We start from the raw sequence: 15,916 nt of genomic DNA, 5'->3' as shown, positions 1-15,916 counted from the left end.
GTGGAGTGAGAGAAAAGACATGAAGCCAAGCATTTGACAGCCCCACAACCTTGCAAACTATGAACAGATAACAAGGCAGTGGATGGTGTGAGTGGACACCAGGCTCTATCAATGCTAAGCGCTATACAAGGTAATAGCAGGTTAGAAAATGAACGGCTGGTTTACAAACAAAACAAAACATGGTGAAAAGATAGTCAAACAACAATCATTGAAAAGTTACGAGCTCAGAGAATGAAGTGTGAAGGCGTATGAGGTAGCCTCTAGCTGTTTTTCCACAGTTTTGTTTAGGGCAAAAGGCAAGAGCTAGTGTTGCTTTAGCCTGTCTTTATAAACTTTTTTTCTTAGCTGATAGGTTAGCGAGTCTCTCCAGAATGCATTGTTAGCACAAAACTCTGAAGTGGTCAGTCTGTAGTTCATGTGCACACACTTGCAGATCCCTTTAAACTATGCAGACTACTTATCCCTATCGCCTAACGATTACAGCCCCATTGACTCCTTTTGCCAATGCATTGATGAAGTAAACAATTGGATGTGCCAAAACTTTCTTCAGTTAAACAAAGACAAAACTGAAGTCATTGCGTTTGGAAACAAAGATGAAGTTCTCAAGGTGAACGCATACCTTCAGTCTAGGGGTCAAACAACTAAAAATCAAGTCAGGAATCTGGGTGTGTCTCTAGAGTCAGACCTTAGTTTCAGTAGTCATGTCAAAGCAATAACTAAATCAGCATATTATCAGCTGAAAAATATTGCAAGAATTAGATGCTTTGTTTCCAGTCAAGACTTAGAAAAACTTGTGCATGCTTTCATCACCAGTAGGGTGGATTATTGTAATGGACTTCTCACTGGCCTTCCCAAAAAGACCATAAGACAGTTGCAGCTCATACAGAACGCTGCTGCTAGGATTCTGAGCAGAACCAGAAAATATGAACACATCACACCAGTCCTCAGGTCTTTACACTGGCTGCCAGTTACATTTAGGATTGATTTTAAAGTATTATTACTGGTATATAAATCATTCAATGGCCTAGGACCTCAATACATTGCAGATATGCTCAGTGAATATAAACCCAACAGATCACTCAGATCATTAGGATCACATCGGCTAGAAATACCAAGGGTTCACTCTAAGCATGGCGAGTCTGCTTTTAGCTACTATGCCAGCCGCAGCTGGAACCAGCTTCCAGAAGAGATCAGATGTGCTCCTACAGTAGTCACATTCAAATCCAGACTCAAGACACATCTGTTTAACTGTGCATTTACTGAATGAGCACTGTGCCACTGTTCGTCCGACTGTTTGCACTGTATTTTATTTTATGTTTTAATTATTCTGTATTTTATCTTTTATTCTAAACTGTTTTAATTATTCTGATTTCTTTTGATTATTTTAATTTCTTCTATGTAAAGCACTTTGAATTACCATTGTGTATGAAATGTGCTATATAAATAAACTTGCCTTGCCTTGCCTTGCCTTACAGTGGTCAAGTTAATTTAGTATGATTAATTTAAAAAACACAATGTGCTCTGATTGGTCGGCTGGACCTGTGTTGTGATTGGTCAACCACTTCCCGTAATTTTAGGTCAGTAGGTGGAGAGTTTGTGGCTGTTCAAATGCCTTTGACCACATGATCGTCTACATTACGAAAGTAATCCAGTTTAATGCATTTTCAACTACCTCTGCAAATGGACAAAAGTGGACAATCTCCAAGTTTATACCTGTACTTAGCATCATCCGCTTGTGATACCAAAACGCATCTTAATACTAGGTGTAAACAGGGCCATAAACTAAAGACAAATGTGGTTCGGAAATAAACTAAACTAAATTAAATAATGCACAACTACCATTGTTACCTCCGATTTTGGAAAGAGAGAGAGAGGAATGGAGAGAAGCACTTTGACAGGTTGGCTTGCTGCATCTGGCTTCCAATTCCCCCAGCCTCTTCCAGCAGACACTTTGCTACGCTGACTTATGAAGTGTTTACACAAACATGGCACCCTTGAAAAGTTGAATGAATCTAAGAAAGAAGCCTCTGGCAAAAAAAGAAAAGCCATCTTCTTTATAGGCAGGAAATACCTTCAATGGAGCAAACAAAAGGAGTATATTCACATTACAGTCAAGCTACTTGAACTTGACACTTCGGCTAATTGTTACCGTAGCCTTGGGAGTAAAGTTATACAGCGCGAGATTCAGCGCAGCGTAAAGTGCCTTTGCAATCTGAGAGCTAACGACAGGACAATGGCTTAGAGACTCTCTCTCTCTCTCTCTCTCTCTCTCTCTCTCTCTCTCTCTAACATGCACTAGTGTACCAAACATCGACCTTGTTAGACAGGCAGGGGTAATAGTTTCCATAGGCTGATAGCAAACGTCTGCTGCGAGCGAGGAGTGATTTAACACACACTCTCAGGGACATACTACTTTAATTTCTCCGTTTAACAGGAGCGATTTAACGGATGCTGCTTATGCCAATTAGAGTGCATCCGGAAGCTCGGCATGTGGGAACTGTTGATGCAAGCGCTCTCAATGGGCCCTGTAACTCGGTTGCTTTATGCTTTTCGCTCTAGTTGTCATCGGAATGAGAGGAAAAACCCTTAAAAACATGAGGCATCACAATGACTTTACTTGCAAGTCCAGACAAGAGGATTTGCTCTTCCTCTACTGAAGTAACGAATGAAGGTTCATTACATCCCTAAAATTGACAAATGAGGAGATTCAACAGACAATCAGAAAGGGACAGATGGCACAAAAGAAACCTTACTTGCACAGTCATTGGAGAAGCCAAACCCCGGAGAGGAACAGATTCATTTCTCCTTTAGGGTTATCCATGTGCTCAAGTACCGGAATCGCACCACTTAAAAGGAAAAGAGATTGAGTTTTCTATTAGTATGGCACACTGGGGGATCCTGTGTGTGGGGTGAACACATTGTCCTTGTTCTGAAAGCAGTAAATGTATGCAGGTCAGGACAGATTGAGGCAATGTGTAACACAGATTTCACCAACCTAACGTAATGACATCTGACAGCAGAGGAAACGAATCTCACCTTCAATGGCGAAGTATGAAATATTTACAGTGATACTGTCTCCAATTCAAATTTAATGTACAACTATGAGAAGGCCATTAGTAAGTTATATTCCCGCACAGCAGGGCTGGAAATGTATTTATTCACATACATTTCACAATTCTGGAGACTTATGATGTTGGGTTCAGTCAACGGGTCATCGCACTTATTGGAACATCACACTAAAATACTCTTTCAGAGATTCTTGCACTAACATTCAGTGGTGCCACAAAACCGCTTCAGAACCTACAGCGTAAAACAGGTGGTGTGATCAGCGTAGTCAGATTCCCGAATGGATGACTTTTATGAATGTTTTTTAGTCAATTTAAAACACGTTTAGTGTTCTGATCAGTTCACCTACCAAACGAGTGACTCATTTGATTTGGTTCTTTTTGGTGAATCAAAAACATACAGCACGAGCAGTTCAGTTTGTTTCCGTATTGAATGTCTCTGAGTCGGTTCTTTTTAATTAATCAAAAACATACGGCACAAGCAGTTCAGTCCGATTCCCGAAAGGGTGACTCGTATGAGTTGGTTCTTTTAATGAACTAAGAACATACAGCGTGAGCATCTTGGTCCGAACTAATGACTCTAAGTCAATTATTTTTAGTGAATGAAACATATTGTTCATACCTTAATGACAACAATCAAAATCCGAAAATACCCTATTTGCATCCCAAGCCATATTTAGAAACAAAAAATTCATAAAGACTTAATTATAGTTATCTTTCACACCAAGATTGACAACTATAATTATATTAGCATCCACACTAACTTGCTTAGTTGTAATACTCATTCTGATTTTAAGAGAATGGGGAAGTCATCCTAAGGGCTTGAGGGGGTCCGTGCTGAAAGTTCAGACTTTATGGAATCAGTTCAGAAATGATCATGATCAAAACATATGATCAATTAAATTTTTAGAATTGGCTGCATGCAGGGCTAGGTCAACTGGCTAGGGAAAATAAATCACACCACTTTCATCTTTAATAATTTTTGCTCTCACCAATTGGTGTTACAAGTGTCAAAATTACACCTTTAATGAGAAAGTCTTCCAAATGACAATATGTGCAAACAACAGTTAAAAGATGAGACATATATGGACTTTAATGAGTGGCTCACCGCAGTGTCAGAGCTGCTCATAATTACTGCACAATGTAGAGAATGGAGGGAAAAAAAGCCTCTTGAAACACGACGGCATTAATCCAAATTTGTCAGCTGAATACATTTAAAAGGCACAAATGTCCCCTTAGCTGCAGGTGAAACCTATTAAAAACTTGGCTGGAAAACGCTAAAGCTAGCATACGTTGTGAAGTACCAGCCTGGCTCCCATGGGTGGGCATCATAATGGGAAATATAGGCACCTCTTTACCACGAAAAACGACGATTCAACAGAGTGTCACTTAATCAATGGTGGACCCCACAGGGGAGAGGCGGCTACAGCCTGTGGGCTCCCACAAGCTACTGAGCAATGAAGTGAGAATAAAAGATGGAGGCATAACGGAGGAGGGTTTGATAGAGGTCGGACAAATGATTAGGCTCCCAAGGTGCTGCTGGATAGCTCGGTCGGCCCCTCTCGGAGGGAGCTACTTTAACGACATCATCCATCCTCAACACAGTGCAACAGAAAAAGAGAAGGCAAAAAAAGGAGAATGGCGAAGAGACTGAGCGATGGTGAGACGGACAGAAATAAAGAGCTCTAGTTACAGACAGAGACAGCGTCTGTCTCCAAGGTATCAGACAGACTCAGTCAGAGAGTGAACAGGGTAGACAGCCAACAGGAACACACGGCCTAAAACAGCATTCCATCCAAGCTGCTCCTCACTTTAACAGCTACCAAACTGTCAATGAAAAAGTAAACGTGAAACACTAAATTTTAGCCTATTTTACTCCCATACTTACTGAGACACATTTCTCAGCAGAATCTTGATAGACGGGAAAAAAAATCAGGCTGGGACTTGATTTTATCCATCAAATTATATCATGAAAAGTGAGTTACATACCAGAATGAAGCAAGAACTGAATGCGATCGTGTGGATCTGCTACCTTCCTGTAAAACAAATGGCCTCATAAGAGCAGAAAAAAAGGGTCAAGGAGGTCACGTTCAACTTTAAGAGCATCTTGACATTTCCCAGTGTTAAATCTAGCATTATTTGCTGCTTGGAATTAACTACTGTATGGGGGACGATTCTAGAAAGGCTCTTTACTTAATGGCTTTGCATGTTTAATCTGAACTTGTTACCTCCTTCAAAGCTGTTGCAACCCAATTTCACAGAAAAATGTAACTGTTTCAACTGTTCAAAAAAAAAAAGGTAATTATGAAAGTCCACCCCTAAACATCACCGCTGTTTAGGCGGTTTTTAATAAGCAAATAGTACGAAAACGTGCAAATAACATTATGAATTCATACGAATTAGCTACCAACATGCCAAAACATAAAAGAGACACGAATTGCCAAGAGATTGTGTTGGTTGTTGCTTGCTTTATTTTAAAGCTCTTTAGTAGATAAAACGTCTGCTAAAGTGTGGTATGTTGCGGTCGGTTAAACTGTCTGCTTTCTGAAATGACAGAGGCAGGATCTTACCACCTTATCTCCTCACTTTCCACTTGCACATTACACAATCCCCCATCTATCTGCTTGACAAGTGCTTCCCTGTTTATCTCACCTCACAATGATTGATCTGTTTTCTCCATTCAGAGAAAACAGATTCAGGACCGATCAATCAATTCAATCAACTGCAGTCAAAACCAATGCAAGTGGAGCAGATCGGACCAAAATTGGATTTGTATAACAGATAGTAAATCGAAAGAGAAATAAATAACTTAATACATTTCAAAATAAGCTTTAAGAACTTCACATAGCAATTGAGAAAAACTTTAGAAGTACAAAACAATAAATGAGCACAGCAAAAAACAAAATGGTACCCAACAATACATGTCTTTAGTTTTCTTGATAGCTGGATGGTAACAGAAACTTTTTTTCTCAACTGAGGGCTGTAACTAAGATTTCCTGTCTATATACCCCCACCCCCACTTTATGCTATTGTCAAAAAAACACCACCTACTCCTTGACTTCCAAGGAAATGACAACGTGCAACATTCTAATCTCACATTCATCAGAAGGGAGGACTAACACGCGCTGGATCGCGCTTCACCGCAAACAGGATGCATGTAAATAAAAACATCATCACAGACTGCAGAAACTCACTGCAAAAGATCAGTTTGTACAGACAAAAACCCTAAAAATCTCTCTGAAGTACCACAGGAATGCAGACGTTTGCCTTGAATGCGTATTTCTTTGAAGAAGACACTGTATATATGACTGTTTTGTTGAGTAAGCCTTTATATAGCATATATATATATTTATAGAATATGCTTAAGGTATCTTTATTTGCTTTTTATACATTTATACACACACAGATACACGCACACTTGGCATTGTGTAAAAAGCAGCATATACAATAAAATAAAAGTAAAACTTTTTTATTGGTATATTTTGCAACAAACTGAACTCCATAAGCAAATAAAATGTGTGCAAAAAAACTACCCAGAATTACATAAATGTACAGCGAAAAAATAATATTTAAATCTTATTTTCAAAAGCAGCGACAAATAAAACCATAATTTTTCACAATATAAATCCATGAAAAAGCAGAAGCTCCTAGATAGACTTAAGGATACATCCGTTACTCTTAGTGTGAAGGAATCGTAAAATCCAAGCCATAATGTTTCCACTACGGTCCTTCTTTTACGACTGTAAGAAGTAGATCTCCATCATCGTCACTGTCCAATTCATCAGTGCTTATGATCCGCAGTGGATTCCTCTGAAGGCACGGATCAAGTAGCTCTCTGCTGGTTGCTGCTTTCGTGGCTTCTCTTTCCGTCTCAGCTGCAAACCGATGGTAATAGTCTCCCTCTCTCTTTCGCTCTCCCTCTCTCTCAGTGTTACTGCCGCTAATAGAGCGTCTTCCCCGAGGCACATCCTCCTCCATCGTCAGCCCCTCCTCCAGCCTCTCTCCCAGCTCTTCAATCATACATCTGGACTCAACACGGAGGGGGGAAGCTTCAGTCAGGGCTTCTTCCTTCAGAACCTCACAGATGACATGAGGTTCAAGAGGTCGGAATTCTGTTTGGTCATTTTCTTTCCTTTCTTCAGCTTGCGTTTCTTCAGGCTGCTCTTCTTCACTCTCTTCTTTCTCAGAATCACTGCCACTGCTGGAGTCCTCTTCATCTTCTTCCTCCTGCACCGCAAGTTCAGCAGCTTGTTCAAGCAACTCCAGCTCTAGTTCTAGATGTTTTTTTTGCAGTTTGGCATTCCGCAGGGATTCGGCTAGTGCGAGCACATGCTTGGATCTGGTGAAGAAAAAAGAAACAATATTTAACTCTTTATTTTACAGTGTCTTTGTTATATATGTTACATGTAGTTACAGTAGTAATAACCCTACATTATGTATAATTACTTGCAACTAACCAAAAAACAAACCCTATTACTAACCCTACAGTAAGTACTGTACATGTAGTTCATTCATATTACTCAGTACTTAAATGTATAATTACACTGTAACAAAGACACCTTAAAGAGATAGTTCACCCAAAAATGAAAATTCTGTCAGTATTTACTCACCCTCATGTTGTTCCAACCCCGTTAGACCTTCGTTCATCTTCGGAACACGAATTAAGATGTTTTTGATGAAATCTGAGAGCTGGATCACTCCTCCATAGTAGTCCATAGGCTTCTTCAGGGATTGAAATTTGCCAGCCCCGAAAAGTTATTAAAAACATCGTTAAAATACTCCAAGTGACTACTGTGGCTCAATCTTAAGTTTATCAAGCGACAAGAATACTTTTTGTGCTCAAAAACAAACAAAAATGACGACTTTATTTCAACTATTCATTTCCTTCTCTATTGGCCTCTAGTCAGTTAACTTAATGTAATTCCGTAGAGCTACGTCACAGGTAGGCTCACTATTGGCTGACGCTGGTCATGTGTGTGATGCGTGTGGCGTACAACAACAGAAGCTTACGCTGTTAAACTAGTGAACTGACTCGAGGCCCAGAGAGAAGGAAATGAATAGTTGAAATAAAGTAGTTATTTTTGTTTTTTTTGCGCACAAAAAGTATTCTCGTCATTTGATAAACTTAAGATTGAGCCACTGTAGTCACTTGGACTATTTTAACGATGTCTTCATTAACTTTTCGGGGCTGGCAAGTTTCAATCCCTGAAGAAGCCTATGGACTACTATGGAGGCGTGATCCAGCTCTCGGATTTCATCAAATATATCTTAATTCGTGTTCCGAAGATGAACGAAGGTCTTACGGAGTAAATACTAACAAAATTTTCATTTTTGGGTGAACTATCCCTTTAAAATAAAGTAAAACATTTTGCTCATCAAAAGAAGATATATTTGTGACTGGACCTCTGCATCTAATATGGGATTGTTATTCCACCAAGGAGCTCACAGTCAATTTATGACATAAAATATATTGAAACATACATGTATACTCAAATGTAAAATGCTTATTTTTCCATGGACCACAAAATGAGATTAATTCATTATAAGAGCAATGTTTTTGCAAGATGTCTCTAATTTTCACCAAGGCTGCATATTTTGAAACATTAATGCAATTTAGAATAACACAATTTATTCCTGTGATAGCAAAGCTAAGTTTTCAGCAGCAGTCATTTACATGCACACCAGTACGCTGATAACTCAAATAAATAAGAAATAACCTGTTGTCCATATTTACATGCAAACCAATAACCCGACAACACAAGTTAACCACGTTTACAACACTTTATTAATAAATCAGGTTATTTCCCAGTAGTGACATCAAAGCATTATAATTTTGCATATATGACTCAGAGTATTTATTTTGTTATGTTGATTGCGGTGTCAAATAAAGCATTAAAAACTGAAGAAGGGTAATACAACATGTCAGCGGGAAACTTACAGCTCATATATTATCCTCTCATGCAGTTACAGATACAGCATTTTGACTGTACCACCACTTCTCCTGCATGGGATTAAGAAAAGAGTGTGATCAAGAAAGAGTGAGTGTGCAATCCATTTCCTCCTCCCTTACTGGAAAACACTTGCTCTGTCTGGATGCATTTAAATCCCGTTCCCATCACATATCACACATGCGCACTTCAATGAGCCGAAAGAAAGCTAATGCGTTTAAGTTACATGCTGGGCGAAATGGGCGTAGGGACAAAAATCTTGCTGTGACGATCAGTTATGCTTTAGCCATTTATGACCTTTTTCCGATAAAGGAAAACGGGTTAACCTGTTACATGATCATGTGCATTGTCGGCTCATTAAGCATGATCATGTTAAAAACATGATCCTTGGGAAATCATTCTAATTAAATGCTGATTTGGAGTTCAAGAAACATTTATTATCAATCTAAAAAACAGTTGTGTTGCTTAATATTTTTGTGGAAACCGTGATGCACTAACTTTTGACCAATTGAATGCATCTTTGATAAAAAAAAAAGTAGGCCATTAATTAAAGAAAAATCGTACTGACCCCACAATTTTGAATGGCAGTGTAACCTTTGCATTCCATTAAAGAAAGAAAACCATACATGTTTAAAATGACATCAAGGTGAGTAAATGATAACAATTTTTTTCTTTTTTGCTGAACTAATCCTTAAATAATTATTTTACAGGCAACATGTTTGTTGTGAACCAAAAAATTGGGGTTGGCTGTTGAGCGAAATGTGGCAGAGGATATTTTAGTATTCAGTTCACAATACGGATGTCTCCATGGCTACTGTCGGAAGAACTCTAGGACTTCAGCACATGCTTAGCTAGAGGAGAACTCATTTTAAAACAGACATTTCAAGCACGTTTTTATAATGACATAAACACTAACTAGAAAAGCTAAGCATGTATGTACTTGGCCCGACAATTTAACAAGGGGTGCAGAGATAATCTGAAAATTAGGGAATACTCATGGCTCGTGAATTTTAATTAGATGATGCAACATTCAGACCGTAGTCATTGTAACAGCAAGCAAGCAAACAAACAAACTAATATATATATATATATATATATATATATATATATATATATATATATATATATATATATATATATATATATATACACACATACACACACACACATGTTTTGGGGTGTTCAAATGTATCATATATTATATGACCATTAAATATTTTGTCATTTTGTGAATATGTAATGCACGCAATATTAAACGTCTGAACTCCAAAATAAATACATCAATCAGAGTTTTAGCATTTTAGAGGCAGCATTCCGCCACAAAGTTCCTCTGGGGTGAAGCAATATGCAAAGCAACCTGACAAAGCTTCCCTGAGAAAAAAAAAAAAAAAGTAGTAGTAGTATTGCTACAATACACTCAATGCAAAGATCCCAGTACTACAAGGGGCCTCGAGACATACATTATTCATGTAGCAAATGCGATCGGGTGCTGCCAAAACTCAAGTGGCTACTATTCAGATGTGCAAGCCGCTCAAATCCTTCATCACCATGGTGATTAGCGAGCGGGCGGGGTGCTGGGGTTTGAGGTCGTGGTCATTCACAAAAAGGATAAAGCGTTCTAGTCTGAGCCGCACTGTCTCTATTGACGTGGGTCGCTGAACTCTGTGCTTCAATTAACACTCCGCTGAGAACCAAGATGCCTTGTTATCACCGCACAGGCCTAATGATGTCCCGGGCAGCCAGCGGACAGGGATTCCTAGCAGGAGAGCAGCGCTACAGTCTCAGGAGGATACTGTGTACACACAACGCTTTAGTCACAAGTATGCTTGGCGCCTTCAGAAAGTGTTTATCTGAGATAAAGAGGCAGACTGTGATATGTCAAGGAGAAGTCATGGTTAGACGGAGAGGCTAAACTGGTTTGACACTTTTCAGTGGCTTAACAAGGTGAATGACATAACGTACAAACACTTTTTTGAGAAAACCACACATAAAATGTCCCTACAATACCATTGATCACTGAAATATATGTCTTGAGAAAAGTAAACAGAAAAAAGATGTTATTTCTTTGAACAGGAGTAGCCGGCACTTTTTTTTAGGCAATCTGAAACGGAATCTGAACATCCTAGGCCTACACTTATTTTCAAAAGTTTTTAAAAATTAATATTTTCAAAAATATTAATACTTTTATTTAGCAAGGATGGATTAAAATGATAAAGTGATAGTAAACAATTTTATGTTACAAAAATGCATCAAAGAATGTATAACAGTTACCACAAATATATTAAGCAGCGCAACTGTTTTTAACATTGATGAAACATGTAATAAGAACAAAACATGAGCAGAAAATCATCATATTACAATGATTTCTGAAGGATCATGTGACACTGAAGACTGGAGCAATGATGCTGAAAATTCAGCTTTTCCATCACAGAAATTAATTACATTTTGGAATATATTTAAATAGAAAAGAGTTTTTTTGATTGAAATATTATTTCAAAGCATTCTGCACACTCAGAAACAGGATATTTTCCAAGACTTTATGAGAAAAGAGGTCTAAAAATGGAATGGAATGACAAAACTCATGTATGTGACCCAATGTGCTATGTTAATGAAATGGCAAAAAGTAATAAAAGTTGGGGGGGGAGACCAGCATAAGGGGTCAATGTGATTATGCTTACTATGCTAAAATAATCAGTTTACAATTTGTACTATTTTCAGCATAAAAAAAGTTTGCCATCAAAGACCTGAAATCATCTGACCAGCTTCAAAAATGAAAAATTAATTAAAAAGGTTCCAATGTCTGAAATTCACGTTATTATTTGTCCCTTGCAATTGATTTTCAGTAGCTTTTTTTAATCTTTATGAGGGAATTTTTCCAAAACCATTTAACTGAAATTATTAGTAAATAAACAATTATGGCTGTTCATTATGTAAATCAACATCAAATATCTATAAATAATAGGCCACCCCAAAACAAATGCTCTGCTGGATTACATTTTAAATAATCCTCCAGTCACAGTTTGTATTTAATGGGAGTGTTTATTCATATTCAGTTGTTTTCCTAAAAAACAAAAACACTTATTAACACCACCTGCTTCTGAGACAGTGAATACAGTTATCTGATAGCTACAGGTCACTAGGGGCTCATGACTATAATATTATTATATATTAGATGACAGATAAAAAAATAAATAAAACAAATAACAGACTTTTTCGGGGCATTTTTGGCCCAACACCTGGTTAATTTCTGACCCTGGACAAAGAAAATTCTCTGAAAAGCACCAAACACCATGTGCTCTCAGACGGAGAAAGACGGTCTATAAAACTATTAAGCACTTCCTGGAGTAATGTGGTTGGTGGAAATCCTGTAGCAGTGGCGGCGGCGCTTCAAACATTTGCCATATTCGTTTTCTCCCTGTGGGAAGTCATTATTGAGTTAGGATTGTAGAGGCTCACTTGTTTTCTCTGTCTCTATCTCTCCCTCTCCTCCTTCACTTCTGTGGTGAGAGAATGCACGCTTGCGGTGGTAACAAAGGCCCCTTTTGGGCGAAGGATAATGTTGTACACAATTCAGTCATTACGATGACACTGTTGTGGTTCGCCTTAATTAACCGAGAAGGGGCGGCTTTCAAGGTTGGGAGAAGGGGGAAATAAAAACAAGCCTGCCGCAACAAAGACACACTAGAGGCAGCTTGAGAAAATAGTGGAGACCTTTATGTCTAGAGAGATGGGTGAACCTGTGGTGAATTACTCATCTACTTCAGGCAAAGCTCTCAGGCTGCGTCTACATTAAGCTCTTAAAATGCACAAATCAAGGACACAAGGACGAAATGTACCTTTTCAATGAGATTAGTCTTTAAGAGCATTTAAAATGGCATAAGATCACTTTCACAGATTATCACAGATTCATGAAGTCACTGAAACGAAGTAAATGATTCATTATAAGGCTCAACTGTGAGTTGTACACATTCAAGTCCTTACCACATTTACGTTCATTCATTTGGCGGGTTCTTTTATCCAAAGTGACTGCATGAATGGTCCATTCTAGGTATATATTTAGCAAATTGGTGGCATGTTTCATTCAGCCTTTTGCATATTACAGGAGAGGATTCTGGAGACTGGAAGCACCGTCACAGATAAGACTGACATTACAAGCCGAAGTGTTCAAATGCCGCTAAACCACACAGAGTGTATATGATCCACTAATCTGTTTGAGCTCTAAGACCGGGATCACTTTCCTCACACCAGCGGGACACTTCAGTCCTCTCTTCTCTCTCTCTCTCTCCCCCACACTCTGTATCTCAGAACTGCGCTCAAACAAGAACAAGTTGATCACATATTATTGTAGCCCAGTTTGTGCTGAATACAGTGTAATGAGACTTTAGCCATTAATATGTTTATAAACAACTGAAAAAAGCACAAATGTCAGGCCATGTCAAAAATTCTCCAAACACCCTCAAGACCCCAGAGGGTTAATGTAGTTGGCTACTGTCACTAAAAACTCCATAAATTTGTGGTATACTCGTGCTTTCAATGCAGGCATTCACTGGATCACTTACAAAGACAAGCCGCAGGCACAGATTCTCCCAGTGCTCGCTATGACCCGCCTCTTCCGCTATTAATGCACTTACATGATAAGAACAAACCATCTAAAACGCTTTGAATAATCATACTACTAATACTAAATCTGATTTAAATAATGTTTGTGCTTTCACTTCGAGGAGTTCCGCTCCAGCATTTGATCAATGCAATCAATCACAGTTCTAATCGTCTGAATGACTATTCCCAAACTTAAAAGTTAGTTTATCCAAATATTTGCATTGTAAACCTGTTTATCATACAAAGCCCTCATGTCTCTTCAGAAGATTTGGATATGGATATGACCTTTTTTGGATCTTTTGAAATGAGGGTGAGTACATGACGAAAGAATTTACAATTTGGGTGAATAATACCTTATAAATACAGTAAGCAGAGTCTTGGATATCATACCATTTGCATCACCGATACATATCGTTGCATTTTTATATTGCAATATCTTGAAATAATGTAGCCTATAGTTACACCCCTACTTGATTGTGATGATCAAACTATTGAAAGTTTTTGCATTTTGGTTATTGAATACTTACACAAAAATAAGTTGTATCATTATTGGTTATAAAAAACAACATTTAAATCAACCTTTACTAAGTAAACCCCTATTATTTAGACATTATTTAGTTACAGAATACATCAATCATAAGTGACAAAGACACCTGCAGGTACTTCTATACTTCTATATAGTCCAGTCCAATACTATTAATTACTTTTTACAATCAAGATGCAGTCATTACCCATTTTTTCCAAACAACACCCAAGCTGATCAGTACGGTCATAAGTAAACCTCTCGAATCGGACGGAAAGCTAGTAAAATGTCAGAGAACAAAACCAAAAAGGTCACGATCAAACTCAAAGCCATCCAAACTGAAGTGACAGGAATACTTAATAACCTAAACAGTGCTATTAACCAGCACACACACCAAACCGAGATATTTTAAGCCTGATTTCCCTCAATGCTAGAGAGAGAATTCACAATTCACTTGGCTACTGATGCAAGAAGTGAAAATACGGTTTCTCACACCTCTTTCCTCTGTCGTGATTTGACACTAACTGACAACAGTAATGTCCACTCTGGGGCAACTGACCACAAAGCTTTACGAAACCCCTGACCCATGTGGCCCCTGCAGACCTCTTTACCCTCAAGCAAGGGGCTCGAGTCCCTGGAGAAAAACAGTTGGATGAGTGTCAATACTCTGACAATGTGTCGTTTCTCAACTACCCCTTTTCCACCAAAGCATTTTGAGAGCCAGTTCGGAGCTGGTGCCTACTCGCGAACCAGTTCTTTGTGTTTCGACAGCCAAAGAACCGGATCTTGGCCAGGAAAACTGGTTCCAAAGCGGCACCAACTCTTTGCTGTACTAGAACTGTTCTTTTACCACGTCATGCTTACGTCGGGGGCTGTGGGCGGGTTTAGATGTGTTCTAAACATCTTTTCTAACCGCAAAGCCAGGAGAAACATTTGCAGAAACACGATGTAGTCCGCCATTGTAACTGTTATGCTTGAAGTTGGCGCAAGCGTTTCTAGCTTTTTTTATTATAATTTTTTTTTATTGAAAACATTATGTAAGCAAAGAAGAAAACAGTCACAATATAGAACAAATAAACAAAAAAACAAAAAAAAGACACAAGACAGGGGTACATAACTAATCAGAAAAGATTACATATCAAAGGAAAAGATTAAAAGACTTACATATTTCAATTGTTTTTAAAGCCTTCTTGGTACACGAGTAAGAGATAATCCCAAAGTAATGTTGTACTTGCAAGCGTTTCTAGCTAATACGTATGGCGACGTACACAGTGACGTAACGACGTCGTTCGCTGGGCGCTCTAGTCAGTGGAAAAACAAACAGGTTCTGAAAAGGTTCGCAAGTTGAACCAACTCCGAACCAACTTTGAACCAGCACCAGTTCTGAACCAGTTCTTTTTTGGTGGAAAAGGGGTAATTGACAGAGAAAGCAACTTTATCATCTTGTCAAAAGATAAACCCTTAAGCTCACCTTTAACAGGTTGCCATGGTTGCCATTCGGAATCCGACTGACCCAATTAAGGAGTTTGAACAAAGGGAAAATGAAAAGCAAGGCTCTGTCAGATAACAGCTCCATTGCACTTAGTGAAACACAGTAAGTTCCAACTTATCTTATCTGCTTTCTGAACTGGCCGAAGAGTCGACTCACTGGAATGATTCTGAATGCTGGATGAGAGGGGGAAGAAAAGATAAGAAAATGCCAGTGGTCTCAGAGTATGGCATCAGCGGCACACGTTGAAGCCACATTGAAATGTGTAGCAGAACCTCATCTGCACTGATTG

General features: G+C 38.6%; 1 protein-coding gene across 1 annotated transcript in view; it reads right to left on the bottom strand.

Moving 5' to 3' along the window:
* Window positions 1-5,513: 5,513 nt before the first annotated feature.
* The window catches only part of shq1 (SHQ1, H/ACA ribonucleoprotein assembly factor), a 50,841-nt gene continuing 40,438 nt past the window's right edge, over window positions 5,514-15,916 (bottom strand). Inside the window, exon 12 of the mRNA XM_077198102.1 lies at window positions 5,514-7,404. Coding sequence (XP_077054217.1) covers window positions 6,786-7,404 — 619 coding nt within the window. The 3' untranslated portion in view covers window positions 5,514-6,785. The remainder of the gene's footprint in view (window positions 7,405-15,916) is intronic.

Source organism: Siphateles boraxobius, unplaced genomic scaffold (genome assembly GCF_051911475.1).
Source record: "Siphateles boraxobius isolate OS27281-9 unplaced genomic scaffold, OSU_SipBor_1 41, whole genome shotgun sequence".
Taxonomy (NCBI): Eukaryota; Metazoa; Chordata; class Actinopteri; order Cypriniformes; family Leuciscidae; genus Siphateles; species Siphateles boraxobius.
Note: the sequence above shows the minus strand (reverse complement) of the source record. Positions and strands in the feature narration are given on the sequence as shown.